At 37.4% G+C, this 22,657-nt stretch overlaps 1 protein-coding gene across 3 annotated transcripts in view; it reads right to left on the minus strand.

The window, feature by feature from the left end:
* Positions 1-22,657, minus strand: part of ATAD2 (ATPase family AAA domain containing 2) — a 36,092-nt gene extending 13,435 nt beyond the window's left edge. For all 3 annotated transcript variants that reach the window (XM_044421840.1, XM_044421837.1, XM_044421839.1), the window contains exons 1-15: positions 22,106-22,657; positions 17,181-17,329; positions 14,409-14,458; positions 12,043-12,214; positions 11,219-11,321; positions 10,858-10,948; positions 9,460-9,570; positions 9,016-9,133; positions 6,997-7,107; positions 6,637-6,745; positions 6,369-6,484; positions 5,347-5,521; positions 5,180-5,268; positions 3,055-3,214; positions 1,318-1,408 (exon numbers count right to left, since the gene is read on the minus strand). In XM_044421840.1, coding sequence (XP_044277775.1) covers positions 1,318-1,408; positions 3,055-3,214; positions 5,180-5,268; positions 5,347-5,521; positions 6,369-6,484; positions 6,637-6,745; positions 6,997-7,107; positions 9,016-9,133; positions 9,460-9,570; positions 10,858-10,948; positions 11,219-11,321; positions 12,043-12,214; positions 14,409-14,458; positions 17,181-17,329; positions 22,106-22,384 — 1,924 coding nt within the window. In that variant the 5' untranslated portion in view covers positions 22,385-22,657. The remainder of the gene's footprint in view (positions 1-1,317; positions 1,409-3,054; positions 3,215-5,179; positions 5,269-5,346; positions 5,522-6,368; positions 6,485-6,636; positions 6,746-6,996; positions 7,108-9,015; positions 9,134-9,459; positions 9,571-10,857; positions 10,949-11,218; positions 11,322-12,042; positions 12,215-14,408; positions 14,459-17,180; positions 17,330-22,105) is intronic.

Consider the following 22,657-nt stretch of genomic DNA (forward strand, 5'->3'; position numbering starts at 1 on the left):
TTTACGACATCGTCTCAGGATGGCTTACAACATTAAAACCAACAACCGATAAAAACAATCAATAGGGCGATACAATAGAATAATATATAATCAGTAACAATATAATCAAATTGAATATGGAAGTGTTTAAGTGTGTTATATGCACAGAAAGCTGAAATGTAGACATATTAGACATATACGACAATTTGGCTTACTCACATGATCTGACTTACATACAAACTCAACTTAAGGATGCTAGCAGGAACAGAACTCATTCTTAACCTAGCAACTACCTGTACTGATTTTATGATTGCTTTGTGTCTATTAACAGCAATTTAAATGTTTTGGAAAATGTCAAATAAGGTCAGTATAAATTTAAGACCCCAGCAAGGGTTGTCTATCATGTATCTTTTAACACTGTGAATGGAACACTGTGCAGAAATAATCCAAAAAATGGCAATGCCTTTAAAATAGCATATTTTTCAAAATATGCATTGGGATAGGGAACCTAAGGTTTACAGACCAAATCTGGCACTCGCAATCCCACAGATGGTCACACCCCTTTCCCTGCCTACTATTCATTTGGTGTTCTAGCTTGTGCATGTTTTTCCCCATTATAAAAGCTTGAAATTACTTTCCTAGGGTTTAATTACTGCCAGTACGAATTTTAACAAAATATATGCTGGTATTCTGATGTTGCCCCTTTTGCTTTTGGCCTGCTTCACTACTAGAGTGCAGTTCTTGAAAGATGCTCAAAGAATCAAGTCAGCCCACTTTCCTCATCCCCTGTACACAGATGCACAATGCATTCACACCTAAATCCTTCACAACCATAACACTGTCCCCAAGCAGGTCTGTGTTACAGTAACATTGTTTTAGTGAAACAAAAAGCAAATAGGGCTTTGTGTACTCTGTACAAAGTAATATATAGGGAACCTGCAAAATGTTGTAGTGTTCTACTCTCCCCCAACCATCAGCAGTTCCTGGCCAGTAAGGTTGCTCAGCTGTAGTAAGGCTGTTTCCCTGTTTTTTAAAAGAGATTTTTTAATGTCTGCAAACCTTAAGTTACATCATCCCTCTCACCTCCAAATGTGCCAGTATCTCCTCCTCTTGCATGAATGGTGCCATTTTGTTTATGTATGGATAGATACTAAGTTCAGTGTGTACATGCAAACACATGTGAGTGAAGATGCAACTTTTGGCATTTCTTAAAAAAATAAAATCCCTAAAGACCCATGCTGACAAGCAACTGTATCAAAAGCATTATTAGTAGGATTGTGCAAGATGGCAAAATTCTTTTTTTCAAACTCAGATGTTTGACATTTGCTGTTATCTTACCAACACATTTTTCAGCCAGTTCTTCAAGAAACATCTCTGATGGCTTAGGGGACCATTCTCGTGTGTGAATCTTCAGGATCTCTCGTCTTGCCTAGAAATACAAATATTTCTGTTTCCAAAACCCCTCTAGTTTGAACAACCTATCAATAGATTTTCTGCCCAAAGCATCTCCCGTTATGCTATCTATAGTTACAGTATTTACAAGTGTTCTAATCCACAGGAATATTCCATACTTCCGGTACTACAAACTTCAACTTTCTAATGTAGTGAAATTACTGTAAATTTTACTAGCAAAATTGATGAAGTATGTTGAAAAGAACAGGTAGAATGCATACCCAAGCTTTCCCTTATTTTGTCCTTACTTGAAGTACTACAAACCCAAGCTAACTGTGAAAAGTCCAGAAGGTTCAAACTGTGAAAACCTTAGCAAATGATGATCAAAAGTAAGTATAAAATAATATTTCTTGGGGTAAAAAAAAATACAACCGATCAGGAAAGTGATTACTAAATCATGAAAGATCGATAACAACATTGTGGCAGCTTTAAAAAATTCAATTTGATGTTAGGGATCATTAGGAGAGGGAGAGAAAAAGAGAATTGCTAGTCTGGTAATATACTCACACAAATTTATGAAGTGGCCACACTTGGAATACTGTTTATAGTCCTTATCACCTCACCTCAAATAGAATACTACAGTACTGAAGAGGGCACAAAAGGGGCAATCAAAATGGATTAGAAGGCTGGAACAATTCCCCTAGTAAGTAAAGATGACAGTGCTTGGAGTTTTTTTAGTTTTGACAAAAAAGTGACTAAGGGGAAGACAAGGTAAAAGTTTTATATAAACATGCATAGAGAACATGGAATTTTTTTCTCCCTTTTTTGTAATATTTGAAGTTCCAGTGAATAGGTTAGATGATGACCACTAATCTATGTACAAAGAACAGATATGATGGATCCCTATCCCAAAGAGCTTGCAAAAGACAGGGAAAGAATATGTAAATACACATATTTTGGCTTATTGTAATTAAGGTATAAGAACTAGAAAGGGAATCCAAAAGCTTCCTGGAAAATGTAAATCTTGAGGGACTGTATGGTTTTTTAAAAGGCAATAAACAACTTTAAGGAGAAATGTTCCATTAATCATGTTAGTCACAACTATATATAACCTCCAGGGTCAGAGGCTGTGTGTCACTAAAAAGCAACAGAGACATATTTCAATTGCCTGTATGGTCCCTCTTGTAGGTTTCCAAGTTGGTCAGTGTAGGATACACTAGGATTCTTCTCATGTTACTGTTAATTTCTTTTATCCGTATCAATATTTTCTAAGATGCAAGATCTTAGTGAAATGTCTTTCTGAGGAATTCAAAACTTGAGTACAAGGGCGTTAAAATAATTTAACTTGCAATCCTATGCTGATTTAGATTTAAATCCAACATCTTCCAGCTTCCCACAGGTCAGCTTAAGATTCAATACAGAGAACTAGTTCATTGATTATAATGAAACCTTTTCCAATCTAATGCACTTGGGATCATGCTGAAGGGGTATTAGGAGATAACAGAAAGGGAATGCCACATATCTACACCCATGCTGTTCATATGATCTAGCTTCTCTTTACACTCACCTTCCTTTAGCATATTGTGAACTTCTGTTTAAACAAGCAAATTGGCTTCCCAATCCCAAATTGTTTTAATTGCTAAGTCAAAAGGCTGTTCTAGTATCCATAAAAGAATTTCTTACATCTTTATCTGGTAAGGTGAAGAGGAATTCTCTATCAAAACGTCCAGGCCTTCTCAAAGCAGGATCTATAGAATCCAGTCTATTGGTAGCTCCAATCACCACAATTTCACCTCTGCTGTCTAAGCCATCCATCAGAGCAAGCAAAGTTGACACAATTGAACTTAAAGCAAAAACAAAGTTATCAATTTTGTGGGCTGGATTCAAATATCCTTTCAAGTGAAAGACCATTCCAACTATTCTCATCTGTAGTTCACAGTGCTTATGAAAACCTGGCCCCTTCCAACTCTACTATTCTATGATTCTATGTGAGGAAGGACAAGGAGGAAAGGAAATCAGAAAACTAGTTCACACAAAGGCCTTGTTGGGAAGTTTCTATAAACAAGGAATTTTGGCAAGAACCCACCCCCACTCACTAGTATATATGTTCCTATTAAACTCAAAATAACTTCTGCGAGCCAATTTACTCATGCAGAACAGACAGAACCACACAATCAGGTCAGAGCAACACATCCTCAAGGGCTAGCAATACTGACCAAACAGGCTATTTGGTTACAATGTTTAAAATTCTTGCTGTAGCATAGGATCCAGTCATCATGTAATAGAGGTAACATGTAATTCAGTTTGATTTGAATCCCATCTTTTAACCAATAAAAGTTGTATTCAAGGAAACTTGGTCAAGTTTTATTTGTGATTGTAAAACACTAACAAGACAAATAAATTAAAACACAATTAAATACATAAGAGCAACAGAAAATCATCATCCAAGCCAACAAACCAACATACATCAAAGACCCGCTTGAATATAAAGGTTTTTGTTTCTTGCCGAAAGGATAACAGAGAGAAAGCAAACATAGCTTTCTTCAGTAGGGAATTTCACAGCCTGGGATTGGCCACTGAGAAGACCTCTTTTGTTATGCCACCAAGTGCATCTCTGAGGGCAACAGTCTTAGTATAATTGTCAAGTTTTATAAGTGTGTGAGAGATAGAAGCTGACAGAAACCTGAGTGCAGGAGAGAAAGGAGGAACTGTGTTTATTTGTGAAGGGAAAGAGTGAGCCTGAAATTGTTATTATACATTGTTCTACTCTTATGGAAATAAGTTACTTAACATTTTGAAGCCAATATACTTCTTGTACAAATAAAATTTTGTTTATTGTTAACTCAGAGTCCTAGGTCGTTTGAGTACCAATGTCTCATCCTTAGGACCACATAGTCCAATGAAGGAGCCTTATAGCCTGGACACAGTTATTGAGAGAAAAGTTAATTAAGATTGGAATTAAATTCCTGGTAGCAACATTACATACCCAAAGGGAAATATTAAGAAATTTCAAGACATACCATATCCAAACAAAACACAGAGTACCTGTGACATGGCTACTTCAGCAATTAACTTGCTTTCAACTTAGCAAATCTCTTTAAACTGAAAATAGTGTGCCAGTTTAAATGACACGCTGGATGCACTGTGGGTTGTTTAACCCATGATGAGCTGTGTTGCATACCAGGTGTGTGCAGCCCACCCATATGAACGTGGAGTGCCATATGAACCCAGTCAGTGTGGGTTATTCAAGTTTTAAACAATCCACACATAACCCTTCTACAAACCAAGGATTATGCAAGTGTTTTTTCACCCACAAATAACCTTTGGACGACACTGCAAGCCCATCAGAGATGGTGTATTTATAACAGCATCCACACACATGCCTCATCATGGAAAAAAATCACAGTGAACCCAGCATGTCATATGAATCAGGTCAGTGTTTTACAATAAAATACATGTTTGTTCCAGCAGCTCTGTAGACAAAAAAATGCATTACAATGAATCTTCCTTAAGCAAACAAGTAACTTGAAAATACAAGAAATTACACCGCAAATTACTCTTCAGAACAGTTTTAGAAGGGAGAAATATACTGAGCTGAAAAAAGTTCCTTGGAACACAAGCTAAGCACATTTCAGCATGAAATTGTATTAATTCGTTCTGATTTTATCTTAACTTTCCACAAACAGAATAGAACTAAGATGAGTCTACCCACGTCTAACAGTCTAAATTTATGAAATCCAATTTACATTAAGTATTATTTAAAGCTCGGGCAAATTTTAAAAACAGCCTTTAAATATCTAACTCCTACCTGTGAATTTGATCTTGCCTACTGGACCGTACCGGAGCAAGACCATCAATTTCATCAAAGAATATAATTGAAGGACGCAGCTGAAAGGCCTGCAAGGAAAGCTCAAATGAGTAAGTAATGAAATAGAAACAGAAAACTCAGCACAGAGATAGAGAAAACAAAATTACCTGATCAAATAACAGTCGGAGTTGTCGTTCAGATTCTCCCACCCATTTACTAAGGCAGTCCGCACCTTTTCTCATGAAAAATGCTATTCTCCTGTCACCTTGACTGCACTCATTAGCAAGTGCCCTGGCAACAAGAGTTTTTCCAGTACCTGGTGGACCATAGAAGAGGCAGCCCCTATAAAAATGGGAATTTACAATTTTGTGATTATCAAAATGGCTTCAGCATCTCAAAAGCATAGCACATTACACCTAATTGTTGTATGATTTTAAATAACTTTCCATGAGCCATGTTGATTTCATCTGCAAGACTTGATCTTCAGTATGATTGATCAAATTTTCTTGAAGAGTTAGGGTTTATTAGAAATAGGTATTATTTCAAGCCACCTAGGATGGCTTCAGCAATTATAGGCAGCCTAGAAACACATGTATAAACAAATGAACAAACAAACAAACAAATATTAAAACTGTAATTTGTAGGATCTGTTTCAAACAATTCTTACATTGCAAACATATTTAACTGTTATTGCAAAGTCTTAATATCTTGCTGTTTGTGATTTATTTTCATCTGACTTTTTAAATTGCTGCTTTTAAATTTCCTTTATTGTTAATTTGACTTTTAGTTTATTTGCACTCTGTACACAGCTTAGAACAATTGTCATAATTGGGCAGCAGATGCAGTTGCAGAATAATATTTTTGCTGACTTTTCAGAATATCTTATCCCTTCACACAAAAATAAGCTTCAATTCAAAGGCATTTTCAGTTCTTATACACAGATATCATTTTATGTATGCATATAATCTAAGTGCATTTCCCTATTTTCCTAATTGTGACAAAAAGAACACAAGCATTTTCTTAACACTTAGTTATAAACATGGTATATCTATACAGAATTGATAGCTAAATATATAAAAGTAATATTGGATAAAAGGTTCAAACAACTAGCAAAATATCAAGTTACAAGTATGATATTTTCCTAAGGTTGACTAATATCCTAGAAACAAAATGTGTATTTATATGCTACCTTGGAGGCTGAATTTTGAACCTCTCAAACACTTCTGGATAGAGCAGTGGGAAAACCACCATCTCCTTTAGAGCTGAAATATGGCTAGAGAGTCCACCCACACTATCAAATTGTACCTAAGGTAGGAGAAGAAACATTGACAAATGGAGAAGTCATTAAAAAAGATAGAAAATATAATAGCCAAAAATTTGGTATTCAGGAGTTGTGCTTATTTTAAGGGAAGGGTTCAATAACAAAGAAAGTTTACTCAAGATCTTGAGATGCTTACTTTAGAGTCTATTTGCATTGGATCAACATCAGCCAGGCTTGCTCCAATTTTCATTCGATCTTTGTGGATTCCCTTTAATTCATCTTTCCTAAAATTTAGTGGAAGGCACCTAATACAGGAATCAAGAATTGTTGAAAATTAGAGAAAAAAGACAGAAATCAGTATTATAGTCAGTTAATACAATTTTGTAAATGCTTTAACTATAAAATACAGTGTAATTCCCATTAGCTGAACAAAAACCAGTTGCCCAACCACGAGTACAGTACCCCCACAGAATAGGATACATATAACTGAGGTCTCATTAACAATATTTTACACAACTCCAACCAGATTCAGCATATCAGTACTCAAGTAGGATACCTGCTTAATGCTTTGTTCCGACTTCTTTTCCTACGCCTCTCAAAACGCTGTTCATCATCTGATGATGATGACGATGATGTAGAATCACTGTTATGAATTGCATGTTTTCGCCTGTTTTAAAGATAATCACAAGTAAGCAAGCATGTACTCTAACTGCATGGCACAATTAGTTCACAGACAGTAAAGGCATCTTTTGTTGTTGTTGCTAGTTGCGAAGTCGTGTCCAACTGTTCGTGACCCCATGGACAACACTCCTCCAGGCCTGCCTTTCCTCCACCATCCTCTGGAGTCCACTACAACTCATTTTTTATATTAGCAAAGTGGGAATGCCACATGAGGATCTGCTGGATGGGTAAAGGGGAAGAAGAAGGATGTAGGGGTTGGTCCCTAGAGAGAAATATTTTCAGCATACATCTTGTCTTTGCATCCAGACTTATTTGTTGAAAAGACCTACTGAAATGAATAGGACAAGTTATGGCTAACTTGTACCTTCATTTTGAATGAATCTAATCTAAGCCTGAATAAGTCTCAGGCCATCCCTTTCTAAGAAAAGTGTCACCCCAAGCTTGGGGGCAGGGAGGCTGCACTCAAAAACCAAGAAAAGGATGACAACAGAATATAATGAGAACTTGTAATGTATATATCAGCATGTCTTAAAACATACACAATAAAACAGCCAGCAATGGAATCACTGAAGAGAACTATGATGAAATGCACAGACACGACAATGTCACCATAGTTGAAAAACTAGGATACCCATTTGCATTCTACATAGTATCTTCCTATTACTGAATAATTTATTGTTCATGTTTAAGTACGAAGAAACAAAGTCAAAGATAGAACACAGAAGAAATGTTAATTCTCAAAACTATAGACAACCACAAGGTCTGTTTCCCCAGTACCTTTGCTGAGACCAATCGTCCCAATAGTCCCAGTTAGGCAAATACACTGACTTATTCCCTCCTGAAATTATTTAGAGCACATAAGCCTTCTTTAGGAAGTCTTACATCATTAGTGGTCATCTCCCCAAACCAATTATGAGGGAAGGACCTACTGAGACCACTGTGCTTGCATCAAAATCACTACTGTTGCAAGGGAACACAGTACAGAATCCCTTGTGCTTTTTAAAATATTAAAAAAGAGATTAACTCCTTCCTGACATATGTTAAAGTTAAGCTATTTAGAGTGCAATCTTATGTATGTATTGATAGGAAAAAAAATCTTAAATTCATACCATGTCACGGACAACTTTTGGATAATACTGGGAATTACAGCCCTATACTCAGTATAAACATGAGTAAGGTTGCATCCTTAAGGCTTTTAGTCAAAACCAACAGTATGAACTGGTCTTACAGACAACAGAAAACTAGAACAAATTGATAGTATAAACCTTCCACAGCCCCTTTTCAGTACAGATACCATCACACTCTAAACTAATCCAGAGTTTGCAATAGCTTGACTTCATTATCAAATGATGCAGAAAAGCTTAAGAAAAACACATATACATTTGTTTTAATCACTTGCTTTTATAGGTAGGGGCACATTAAAGCCAATAGACATAAACTTCCTTAGTTGCAACAAGAACAAACAGAACGAGATTTGCAAGCTTTGAACAGCCCTTGGTTTCATACAGTGAAGACTGAGCAAATGTGCAGAGCTGTGAAGAGTTGCTGCAGCTTATCATGGATTAAACTACTGTGAACTGTGGCTCACATGAGCAACTTAGCCCCACGTAGGAGCTGCTCTGTAATGTGAACCCAAGCACCAAGGGTCATGCAAGGATCATGCAAATAACCCTCAGTGGTCAAGTATGTACAACCCAGCACACCCAAGTGGGTGTTATATATTCAAAATGTTGCCTGCACATTCCTTAACCTACTGTAACTGTACTTACACAACAAGTAAGCAAAGTATAGCTAAGAGATCATTTGATCTGCAACTACAAAACCTATTGTACTTCTGAGTAATTCAGAAGACATCTCAAGCATTAATACTAGAGTGTTAGAAAAAGCAACACACCTGTTTATCTTTTTACAGTAAGGGCTCCTTGGTCCTGCAGGGCTAAAGGAAAATCTTCCTCTGGCTGGGGAGGATGCATCAGGGTAGAATAATTTGGGTTTCCTTTGGTGTCTAGGTTCTATAAAAACAATGAACATTTTGTTTTTAAAATGTTGTACAAAGAATCAAAATACAGGAACAGCACATATTTTTGCTTAGTTTGGTGCTGAACTGAGCTTATTAATTTATGAGTGAAGTCTTTTAATTCCTTCAAACCATGACAGATTCACAGAAATTAAAGCTATTCCTTATCGGTTGAAATGTCAGTTAATGAAAGGGTGCTTAACTGTATGGCAAAGATGATAAAACAAACAGGCAGTGAATTATAAAAAGAACAGTGATTTACAAGTGTAACATTTACAGCCACAGACAAATTATGCCTTTATAAAAACAGAAGATACCTACTTTCTGGTGAGGCCTGATAGCGCACAACAGTTTTTCGCTGACGAAGGTCATAGCGCTTTTGATTATCTTCTCCATCTTCATCTTCTTGGTCTTCACCTTCTTCCGATGATTCTAATTAACAAAGAATAGATTTCTTTAGTTTAAAAATAAATGCAGTTATTACAGCCTTCCTCGACAATCGGATAATTTTGAAGCACAGCTCCTAGCATTCCTAACCATTGGCCTTGCTGGCTAGAGTTAAAATCTGAAACATTTGAGGAGATTGGGGTAGACCAACTTATAGCAAATCTAGGTGTGTAAATAGTAGTTCTGAGTGCTATATTGCCAATCTGGGATTCATGGTAGCATACGTAAAGTAATAATTATTACACATTTTTTTCTACTTAAATTTTCTTTAAAATAGAGGATGAAACAGGAAAAGCCCAATAAATGTCTACTCAGAAGGAAAAACCCACTAAATTCAATGACTTACTAATAAATCACTCCAGGATTGGATTAAATGGATACATTTCTGGGAGCAAGTATCACCATGGCATTTTTAAATTTCTCATCAGGACAGTCTAATGTTATTTGGATCCATTTCAGTTGGGATTCAAGCTTGGATTTGGCAAGAAAACAACTTTGGTCACCTCATATGATGACGTATGTAGGAAGAGACAGGGGAGTGTGACCCTGTTCATTCTTCTGGACCTCTCAGCAGCTTTTGATACCGTAGATCATGGTATCCCCCTGGGGCATCGGGTTGAGTTGGGAATGAAGGTGAAGGTGAAGTGGTTCAGTTCTCCTACTTAGAAAGTCACCTCCAAAAGGTAGTGCTTGGGGAATACTGCTTGGCCCCACAGACTCTCTAGTATGGGGTTCAGGAATCTGTCTTGCTCCCTCATACTATTCAATGTTAACATGAAACTGTTCAGTGGGATCATCCAGAATTTTGGAGTATATGACCATGAATACACTGCTGATATGCAGCTCGAGTTATTCTTTCCATCTTCAGCTGGTGAGAAATTGGTGCCTAACTAAATAATAAAATCTCTAAACAATGCACAGATCCTTATACTACAGAAAAACAGCAACAAAAGTAATCCAAGGAAAATTCACAAAATAGCTAAATGTACAAACATTTAAGCCATAAACCAGGAGTCTAAAAAATACAAGTTGCACAACAGTGGTATAGATCAGAGTGTTGGACTAGGGCTCAAGAGTTCCAGGTCCTATCCCCGTTTCAGCTATGAAGCTCACTGAATGACTCATTTGAGCTAGTCACAGACTCTCAGAGTATCCTACCTCACAGCACTGTTGTGAGGATAAAATGGAGAGGCAGAGGATTCTGTAAACTCACCTTGGATTCCTTCCAGGAAAATAGTGGGATATAAATATAATAAATATGTTAAAAATAACCTGCACTTCCATCCTGGTTATCAGTGGTTTCTTCATCAGTTCTTTGTATTGTTCTTTTTGGTTTCCCCCTTGAGTACACATCAAGATTTTCCTAGAAATAAAGAAAGAGAACACTATGTCATTCAAAACACCATACTTCACACATAGAGTAAGATCAGTGTACATTCATAAGAAAGTTTCAAGGCCATTTCTAAAAAACCCCCAGCCCTCTCCTATTAAACAAATGCAGACATTTAAGCATTCAATAACCACATGGCTCACATTGGATCAAAAGAAGAGGTAATCTACAAGCTCCATATTTAATAAAGCAAAACTAGAATCCAGTAATATGGCTCTTTACACAATCTCAATATGCTCTTACCTCCTCTCTGTCATTGAACACACCAAGGTCTTCCAAATCCATCATCCGGCGCCGGCGCATCTTCTTCATATCATCCATTTTTTGTAGTACAGCTTCTGCTGTGCTGATGATGTAATTAAATGGCATATGAAAAATGTTTGATGAGTTAAATTCATCAATATCTAATACATTGTGGATGACAGAAGTGAACAGCTTTGGGAGGTCTGGAGCACATTTCTGGCCCTACTCACACAGACTGCGGGGAAACCTCCCCAAAAGATTATTTTTAAAAAATATTTTACTATAAAAAAATTAAAAAGACCTCTGAAACACTACAGAGCATCAAGCAGATAAAATCTAGATTTCAGAAATCATTTTCTGTGAACATGGCACATTTACCAGACTGAAAGCAGTAGTTTAACAATAAACTAAGAGCATTAAAGTTTCTGGGAACTTAGTGAGGAAACTGGGCATGAACTTTTAAATAGACTTATAAATAGTAAATAGAATATTTCCTTGTATTTAGCACTAAGATTTAAATGCATTATTTTAGAAGCAATACACCTAGGCTACAATACAAAAGGGGCCCCAAAAATTCACTACAACTTTTTCAGCTCTCACTTCCAATGAATACTCTTTTATTCCCTGAAAAGTTGTTCCAAGTGTATGTCATATTACACAATGTATGGAGGCTGCAATTAGAAATGAAAAGACAGCAAAGGTTTCATGCATTAGCAAAATGTTAGGTGCATGGCTGGGACTTTTAAGAGTTCAGATAGTTTCTTCTTTTTTAATGCTCATTCAGTTTGGGAAATTTAGACTTTATAGAGGAAATCAAATCTTACTTTGTAATAAGCTTGTCAAACAAAACTGATTGGTTCATGGTGCTATAGCGGCTTCGCCTAATTCTGCAACTGCGACGGACTTCAACATCCCCGTTTTCTTCTGCAACATGTTCAGCAGGCTTTGTATTTATTCCTTTGTTCAGCGACCTTGTGACAGGAGCTACAGCAGTTCCTAAGTTTTAAAGCAAAGCATCTTTACAGGTCTACTAACATAAAGAACTGAGTTTTTTCATATTATTCCTTAGAGTATACAGCTGTTTTACAAACATGTAGGATGACTAGTTTAGCCTATGTATAGCAAGAACACCCTGGATACTTCCCATAATACATATGCCTTCATATCAGTTTATGCTATGTTCTTAAAAACAGAAAAATGTATCATACTTGGAAAATGCTTCTAGGAACAAAGCTGAATCAAATCTTGGAACAGTTGTTTCCATGATGAAAAAAGAAAATGTAGTATCAAAGCCACCTTAAAATCTGAAGAACCTGGACTGAATCCAGAGGAGTCTAGTTAAAATACTCCTTGCACAGCAGGACTTTTTTAGCCCGTTCTTCCCACTGAAGCCTTCTGGACTGTGTCCCACAAGCTGTGCTGAAGTATAAAGGGACCTTCTGAAATGGTATGAGATGGGAGGATTGGGAGGGTGATGGCTATCTAGCCTGAGCGGAAGTGCCTTTCTGGGACAAACCAGGAAGTTTCAGTTCCAAGCCCCTGTATTTTGGTCCAGGTAAAGAAGAAAAGCACAGAACTTATCTGAACAAAAATAATATTTCTTTAAATCAAGATAGCACGATATTGTGCGCTTCTTTATAATCATTAAGATGACCTTAATCCTCAGTTTCATTAAAGGTCCTGTGCTTGCTCCCCCACCCCCCACCTTGTTCAATTGGCTTAAGGCACTGCTTTCCAATTTGATCAAATTACATTTTTTTGTTAAGTCTAAAACAGAACTACTAGTCATTATCAATTATTCCACAACCAGACAGATTATATTACTGGAATACTAAATCAACAGAATATAGGGATACAATATCATGAGACAGAATGTTATTCAAATGCCTCCCCCCAAAAAAACTTAGCAGATGGCATTAAATTATTGCTCTCTGGATACACAATGATGTAATTTCAGACTACACTTAATTCAGTAGACAATGTTGGAGGAACAGACATCATTTGATATCCTAATTGTAAATCCTTTGATAACTTGATTTACAAAAGAGCTAAAATTTTTACAACAATTTTTACAACAAAATTTTTACAACAACATTTTAAACTAGCAGCTACATTAGTTAAGGTTAAAACAAGGATTAAAACATATACACTGCCCTTTCAACCTACAGGTCAAAGTATTGCAGAAACAAAAATTAATACCTGGAAGAATTCCATGTCAGTCTAAACCAGAACTCTATCAACCCTTTCCCTCAGCCCCTAGCTCCCCAAATGCCCTTTATCTAACCACTTCTTATTCACTGTTAGCAGACATCCCTAGTCATTCTTTCCCATTTTCTCCTTAGTCCTACTCGCATCAGCTCTGTATTTCCACAACCTATTCTTTCCTTCGGTTTTTGATCTTCAGACCCAGCATAAATTGCCCCACCTTCTTTGGCTATCCTGTCTCTTCATCAGCATTCTACTCATGCTCCTCCTGTACATCTAGTCCAAAACTTTATGAACTTGTTTCTCTGCAACAATACTTTCTCACCCCAGTTTCCAGCTTTTTCTGTTCCTTCCCTGCAAAGCCTTACTGTCCACCTTTCCTTCCTATAATACACCCTTACTTCTGGGCTCTTCTATTTCCAATAATCTCTGTACTTAAGTCTGCCAATGTCAAGTTTACCTGCCAACCAAACTGACAAATTCCCTCTCAGAATTGCAAACATAGTTCCTTGAGTCACTTCTACAAGCTCAGTACAATGTAGTATATTAGTCTTTGACTAGAACTCAGACTGAGCTGAGTGAATGACTGGGCTGTTCACATACTCTCAAACTAATCCACCTCACAGCAATGTTGTTGTGAGAATAAAATGGTGCAGAGAAGAACCTTCTAAGCCACCTCAAGTTCATCATCATCATCATAGTGCCTGAAGTAGAAGAGCACATTCATTTATCTTGTTGACCAAGAATGAAAAAAAAAGAAACAGGGGACTGTTGAAACCCTTCTTGATTGAAAAGAGCAAGGTACTTATGAACACTAATGGAGTTCTTTTCACTCAGATCTTCACTGCAGGGCCAGACAAACATCAGTCATTATGTAAAAGGTATGTCTTTCTAGGTCTGAAGATGGGATAGACTCACTGGTCCACTGGACCCTTCAACAACTTGACATTTCTACCATTAACAAAATTGGTATTTTAACAGTTACCTTCTTCACAATCTTCATTTTCTCTGCTAGCCTGGAGTCTAGCCAGCTGCCTGCATACAAGAAAATACATAGGAAAATTCTTACAATCTAACAATTTATTTATCATGTTTTTTGGGGACAGTGCTAGAACTATGGTTCCATATGAAGTATGGATTCAGCATTTGGAGAAAAAAAAAAGTGATACCTGCAACAAAATGGCACAGAGCTGTTGTTGCTATTTTCAGTTTAGCCTATCATGCTCTCTTTCAGGAAATTCTATTTCATTCTCCCACTGCACCCATCAACCAATATTCTGGGTCAATTGATTATGCTCAGTCTTCACAGAACTGTTTTGGGGATTAAGCATTCCCTTAGAGAAGGATGCTACCTATTTCTGCAATGCAAACCAAGCCTGCAGATTATTCCCTCTTGTACAGCAGCAGCATTCAGAACTAAGTTAACCATTAGTATACAGCAGGGATGGGAATATGCTGTTCTCTAGAAGCAGTTGGACGATAATTCAGCTGTAGCCAGCACAGCAAACGTTGAGGGATGACTGCAACTGCAGTCCAATAACTTCTGCAAGACTATACAGTACCAATCCCTGGTATGTACTGATCACAAGTGGTGCTTAAACTATTTTAAAGTTAAATGCTTTGAAATCTGTAAAGTTGTAAACTTTCTGGGACTTTCCTCCAACTGCCAATTCCAAAGGAGGCCTGGAAAGAGGCAATAAGGAGGGTCATCTTAATGGCAGTCCTCAGTTATGCAATCAGCTATTAAAACACTAATCACATCCTCTCCTAGACAGAGTTATTCCTGCACATGGACTATCTCTGAAGATAGTCAAAAGGCTCCAATCAGAATGCAGCTATTAGACTAGCCTGACAATCAGTGTGATGTAGCGGTTAGGATATTGGACTGGGGACCCCAATGATCTGGGTTGTAGTCCGCACTCAGTCCCCATGAATCTCACTGGGTGACTTAGGGCCATGCACAGAATTCATCCCAAGTTATCTCACAGGGTTGCTGTCGTGAGGAAAAATGGGGCTATGTAAGTTGCCTTGGGGTCCTCCAAGTGGCAAAAAGGTAGGATATAAATACAATGAAATAATAATGGGATTACATCACACCTGTTTCAAAACAACTTAAGTGGCTCTCTCATTCAGTTCCTAGTCAAACTGAAAGTGCTGGCACTTCCGTTATAAAGTATTACTTGTCTTACAACTCAGCATCTACTACACCATATCCAGTCAAATTCATCTACAATTGTTGCAGTTCTCTGGGCATCCCTGACATTGGATGCAATGCAGATAAACTGAAAGCAAGTATTTCAGTGGTGGCTCCCTACCTGTGTAATGTCCTTCTGAGGGAGGCTTGCTGGCACCTACTTTGACATCATTTTGGTTTCAGACACACACTTTCCTAAATAAATTCGCTTTAATAAATTCGCAACTCAACAAAAATTATCCTACAAAGCCTTGAAAACTGCCAACCCAACAAAAATAACTACAAATACAAATTATGGAGAAAAATTATTTTATTTTTTCCCAGATGTTAAAAAATGACCACCTTTTTAAATGATCAGGTTTTTTGAGCTGCTACGAAATCTTATGTTATATTACCCTGCTGTGCCATCCTATTTTTAAGTTGGAAAACACAGCTGTCTTCTGTCTATATATAACTGATATCCAGACAAGAAATTTGAGATGTATTTTATAGTCAAATTAGATCATTGTAGCACAAGTCATTAACCCAAGAAACAGAACTCGAGAAAAAAGCTTCCCTCTAAAATCAGAAAAATGCCATCAATATGCCATTAAAAAAGATTACATGCCCAAAAGGAGGATTACATTGACAGAAGATAGGTTCATCCTCTTAAAGGGATAATTTCCAATTTGAATATGGCATGTCCTATACTGCTGCCCTATAGCACCTACAATTGTGTGCACATACATGTTTAATTTCTATATCATCCAGTAACTGAAGTTGGTACAATTGCCAACTTAATTACAGTAACTGGAGATCTAACATATTTCACACCATTTTAATACTTTGTTTGGGCAGGTAATCCTTTATCTACAGTATATAGGTGGCATATTTCTCATTTTCAGAGGGGATGTTGTTTATCAGATTTACTAGTTGCAACAGTTCATCTTCAATTCCTTTTTTCGATACCATGGTATACCTAGTAGGGTTTTTTTTGTTTTGTTTTTGAAATATTTGGCTTACCACCCTCTCTCTTGAGAGAGATAAAACAGTGATTTCACATTTCTGCAGCTTCACCTACAAAGAAAATGTATGCATTTTTCATTACTTAAATGAGTTCTGTGAAATCTTTGTAGTTAGGTTACATACTCTTCATTTGCATTTTGCAGTACATTATCCATTATCACTTTTTCATGTGATGGTAACACAATCTTCCCTAATCTGGTGCCCCGCAAATGCATTGGATTACAACTCCCAGCATCTCCCAGTCAACAGTCGTTATTATAGCATTGTTTCTCCTGAAATAATCCACTCTACCAATTTCCAAAGATACAAATGTCATTCAGCACAATAGGGTTCACAGTTGTTTCTATAGACATGTGCTCTTCTACATCTACTGCAGCACCTCTGTCAGATCCTTAACATTATTTTTTCTTTGCCACAGAGTACAGTAAAACACAAATATGATAAAATTTTGCACTGATACTTAGAATGTAGATTCTGTTACCAAAGTGGGCTACAAGCAATTGAGGTAAAACATAACATGATGTAACCAATTGATTTGTAAGAAGAAAAAAAAATTACCTTGTAAAATGTTTCCTGTTAATACCATTCTCACTCAACATTGCCATTCTCTTCTCAAAACTAGAGTTTGAATAATGTTGATTATTTTTCCTCATAGATCTTAAGGAGTGTCTTGTAAAATGCTGACATTCTTTGTCTGACGGAAACTCCTGAAGAAGTACAAGCAAAAACAATTAGGGACACAAGCATATAGTATTATTTAGAAACAATGTCCCAGACCTGCTGCATCTAATATTCTCATTTTTTCATATAAACTCTGAATTCAATATGCCTATCACTTACTGAAGTAAAGAAAAGGCAATAAAAGCAGCACTGTTTGAACAAGAGATTTAAATTTAGTGACCTCTCTATTCTCTAGTGATCTAAGGATGCAACCTCAAGCAGGCGCCTTGATTTTTTCTTATCGGCAAACTAATATATTTTTGATTAAAAGTTGATAAAGTTGAAACTAGCAAGATAAAATTGATCTGCAAACCTTCTAAGGTTGTATTACCCAAGAATGTTCTTTGTTGCCATTTTTTTAAACCACACCTGGGTCATATTAACAGTGATCATTTGGGGCACTTTCATGCAAGGGTAGAGTTGGAAGTAGGCAAAATGGACAAGCAAAAACATCCCTTATTTGGGGGCGGGGGGGACAAATCCTACTCTTTTCAGTTGAGGAGTAAAGTATACTACGAAGACAAAGACTAACCTCTTAAGATGGATCAAGTTTTGTCTTCATTTCAAGTCACAATGGAGCTTCAAAGAAATGCCCATCACAATCTATAAACCTATAAAATATTCCATTGGGAATGACAATACATAATGATGAAGCACTATTCCCAAAAACAATGTAGGGGGGAAAAGACTGATAATTTGGGGACATTTTATAGAAGTAAAGAACAGGACAGGCTAGGTCCATCACCATGTGATACAGTGGGGGACAGTATACTCTCTGCTGTCTCACCTTAATGGTAAGCACCCTGACCCAACTGAAAAAATACAAGAACTCAAACTCTGCCTAATGTTCTCCACTTTCACTGCCCAACAGTATTCCTAAATTCATAAGAAACCATAGCTACCTGCTTGGTGATAAATGAAAAAAAAATATAAATTTCAGGGGCTATTTCGCCCTGAGCTTCAGCAGTATCAATTAATTCTTGAAAGCAAATAACCAGTTTAGGACCTAGTACCTTTCTAATGACTCTAGCTGTCATGTTAGATACAAATAAATAAAAAGACTATCACAAAAACAAACTGAACTTGGGTCCAAGTTATTTAGAGGCTGTAAATTACTATTTTACATAAGAAATCACCCAATAGCGCAGTCAACCTATTTCTTGTTTCAAACGTTAGATAAATTCACTGGAGGAATACAATCCAGAGATTTTTCTAGCAGTTGCAGATGGTCCTAACCCTAACTTTTATGGAATTATACAGTAAATTAAAGAGGTCACTTGTGCTTTATGTGAAAACAGTCTTTCACTTGGGTTGTTTCAAATCTGTTATTAATTTGAGTGGCAAATATTTGCCACATTTTGGACAGTATCAGCACACATATGCTGGAAAGCAAGGCCACTGTCCTATTTGAAAAATACTTGTTAACTGAACAGGGACTAGCAGGGCTATTCAGTAAGAGATCAGTTGCAGAATGTTTTGTACTATTAAATAAAGCAGTCAACCATACTGAGCTTACTTACTAAACTCAAGTAGGCTGTAAAAGTGGCAGTATATTAACATGCATGGTAGTATGCTGAGATACAGTGGGAGAATAACTAAACTAGTCAATGCCTGATAGACTACAGCAAAACCTTTGACTGTGTGGATTTTAAGAGGCTGTGGATGGTCCTGAAATAGATGGAGGATGCCTCAGCACTTATTTGTATTATGGACAAGAAGCTACTGTTTAAGAAAAAATAGAGACAGAATGGTTCTCTATAGGGAGAAGTGTCAGACAAAGGTGTATTTTATCTCCTTATCTATTCAACCTGTACACAGTGCATATTATAAGGAAAGATGGATTAAGATCAAAGTAATGAAACTTGATGGAAGAAACATCAATAATTTAAGATATGGAAATGATGCCATCTTACAGGCAAAAAGCAGCAATTAATTGAAACAACTCCTGATGAAAGTGTGAAAGTGGGATGGCAAGTGAACAATAAGACAACAAAATCATGACTTCAGAAGAATGACACAACTTTATTGTCAACAATGAAGAGATACTTAGGAATTGTGAAAGACTTTGCATACCTTGGCTCAGTCATCAATACAAAGGGAGACTGCAGCTAAGAAATTCAAAGATGACTGAGACTTGGAAGGGCAGCAATGAAATTGCTAGAAAAGATAATCAAGTGTAAGGGTGTTCCATTGGAGACTAAGACCAAGAGCATTCCATTTATTTTCAATCACTAGGTATGGGTGAGAAAGCTGACAGGCAGAAAATGAATATGATCAAAACACAGTGCTCTGATGAGAGCTCTACAAATTCCCCAGACCAACACAAAAACTAACAAGTGGGCCTAGATCAAATTAAGGCAGCACTTCCTAGAAGCAAAAATGACAAAACAGAGGCTGTCATTTTTTAGACACATCATGAGAGGACAATCATGTTAAGGGAAAGGCAGGAAGAGAAGAAAATGAGATGGATCAATTTAATAAAGGAAGACACAGCCTTGAATTTAGGGCAGAGCAGGGCTGTGAAAGACAGATTATTTGGAGGGCTTTCAGTCATACGGTCATAATTCAGAAATCATTCAACAGCACATAAGCTGAATTAGAAAGTTATTACATAATCATCTGCCTCTCAAGTCAGAGATTATTGTAGTAGTTATGAGAAACACAAAATCAACAGGTAAAAATCACTTAGCAAATACACTTTAACAAAAAGAACCAATAAACATTATTTTTAGTTGTTAATAGTTTAGTTAATCAGCAAGCAAGCAACATGGGTTTTCTTGATACTTCTGCTATAAATTACTGAAGATATAAGTTAGCATATTTCACTTTCTGGCTTTCTTTACTAAGTGCAATGTTTATTTTTCTTGCTATGTAAATAGCTGATTTTTTTTTCGCAATAGAACAGTGCAGTTGAATTGAAATGTGTGGTTAGTAACAGAAAAATTCAGTAACTTAGTATGGCCTACTATATTCAAATGAATTCAAAGCTTTACTTAGAAATCATTTTGAGTACTTAAGGTATGACAATTGCACATTTTCTTACATGTTTACAATTTGAAGCAAAAGGTATTAATAACTCTTATAATTCACCCACCCAAAAGCTAGTCTCAAGATTCTGAAAAAAAAAATTAAGAAGTTTCTTAAAGGATAAGACTTTTTTTTTTATAGCAACTAGCTCTTTCATTTTAAATCTGATTGGAAGGCTATTTACAGTCTTCTCATACTTATTAACAACTTTTTTAACACCATAAATTTTACCATGCCTGAAGAGTTGTAAGTAAATGTGTGTGCTTGCTAAGGCCATTAAGTTGAAGAATTATAACCCTCATTTTAGAGTCAATTGGTATTCTATCCGTTCCAGTTTCCCAATCTGACTTACATTAATTCCTTTTATTAGTAATTTATTTTATGATTTTAGAAACAATGCTTCTGGAAAAATGGAAGGCTTTCTACAAAATTGTATGATAGAATAATTTCTGTTTGCAACTGTTAATTTTCAAACCACTATTCCTCAGCCATCTTATCAGGAAATCAGAAGCTGCAGGCTACCGAGCTGCCTGAGGAAATGAGTTGCTCACAGAGATAAACACATTGACCTGTCTTGCCCGTCCTGACAGCCATTCTTAACCTGTTCATCAGTCATTTCCATTTTTAATTAACAACTCGGAAACACCCCCATTCCCGAATTGTTTCATGAAATGCAAACCTAGAACTCTATTTCTATCTAGTTTGGAATTTGCCAAAGCTCTGAATCCTTAAAACTAAAGACAATTTCAAGGAGAGCAGCAATGGGTATTAGCCATCGCAGCATGAACAACCTCCAAGATCAGAGACAAGAAGCTACTGAAAACAAAACAGGAGATGGCTATTACCTGTGGTCAGCCCATGGGCTTCTGGATGACCACCATGGAAAGATTCCTGGCCACTGATATTATGTTTTAATACACATTTTTTCTTTTTGTCTTTTGATTGTTCTTTAAATTACTGTGTCATTTCTCAGTAGATAAAGCAGTATGTAAGTGTCAATAAATCAGCAGGTCTCCTACTTTACTCCAAGGAAGCATGCCCCACACTAAAATATGCAAAATCCAACACTAATTCTGAGCCTGCAGAAACTGTATTTCAGCTTTGTGGCTGTTGCTTTTCCTGCTGTTTAATTGCCCATTTTACAATTGCTGTTTTATAGTCCTTGTGGTTCAAAAGACAGCAAAACCCTTTTCCCTGTAACTTTTACCAAAATCTTTGTACTGAGTCGACTAATCAATTAATTCTTCTGTATCATCCGAAGTTACTTCTTTTTGGTTTCTACAGAAAGTGTAAGTAACCTCTAAATATAGCGAGAATATGGACAGAAGAAGTATCGACAGAACCCTGCTTTGTTTGAACAATTTTTTGATCGTTAGGACTGCTTCGGGCCTTTACTTCTGTTAATGATAGCTTTATATTTTACTGCGTATGCCAAATGTTCTGTAAAACTTATTGTGAGGCCTACTGACTGGATCAATAAAATGGATTGATTGGTTTTCTGCTAAGCACCTTATGGTCTAATTATTGTACAGTTAACTTTTTTTCTTGGAAGCTGCTTCCAGAGCTGTTGCTGATACTAAACAGGTCCAAACGCTACAAAGTTCCCAGAAAATATTTTCTGCCATCCGGGAACGCCCTCTCCTGATAGGAACCTGAATCTCCCGGAAGCCTCTTGGCACCTGAAGGGGCTTTCACCACGCCACCCCCTCTGCCATTTTGATCTCCCCATGACTCACCGCCATGGCTCTGCGGCTGGCGGTGGGGCTCCCTCCGGCAGCTGCCGAGGAGCGGGTTCCCGTGCCGCGCTTGTTCCGCGCCGACGGCGGCGTCAGGACCTCCAAGGAGAGGAACTCGGAGCTCGTCTCCATCGCATCGTAAGGGGTCTCCGGCGGGGCGTCCCGGCGACCGCCACTGCTGCTGGATGTAGCCGAGACAGCCGCCACCGAAGGACCGCCACCTACGGGACGGGAATCGGGCCGGCTAGAACCGCCCGAACCGCTCCGAAGCATCACCATGGCCGCCTGCCGCGGTGAGCCGGACCCGGAGGCAGCGGCAGCCGCACCAGCAACTTCTTCTTACACTCAGCTCCGAATTCTGGCGCCACAGAACGGCAGAGGCGCGTCACCAACCGCCCCGAGAATCCCTCCGCTCTTCAGCTCTTCCTCCTCCACCGACAGCACCTCCACAAGCACGACACTACAGAATCTCCACTATTCGCAGAGACCGAAGCAATACTCCTCTCCTGCTACCAAAAAGCGAAGGAGCTTAGTTTACCTCGGACACACTCT

Source organism: Varanus komodoensis, unplaced genomic scaffold (genome assembly GCF_004798865.1).
Source record: "Varanus komodoensis strain SLA01 unplaced genomic scaffold, ASM479886v1 scaffold12, whole genome shotgun sequence".
NCBI classification, from domain to species: domain Eukaryota; kingdom Metazoa; phylum Chordata; class Lepidosauria; order Squamata; family Varanidae; genus Varanus; species Varanus komodoensis.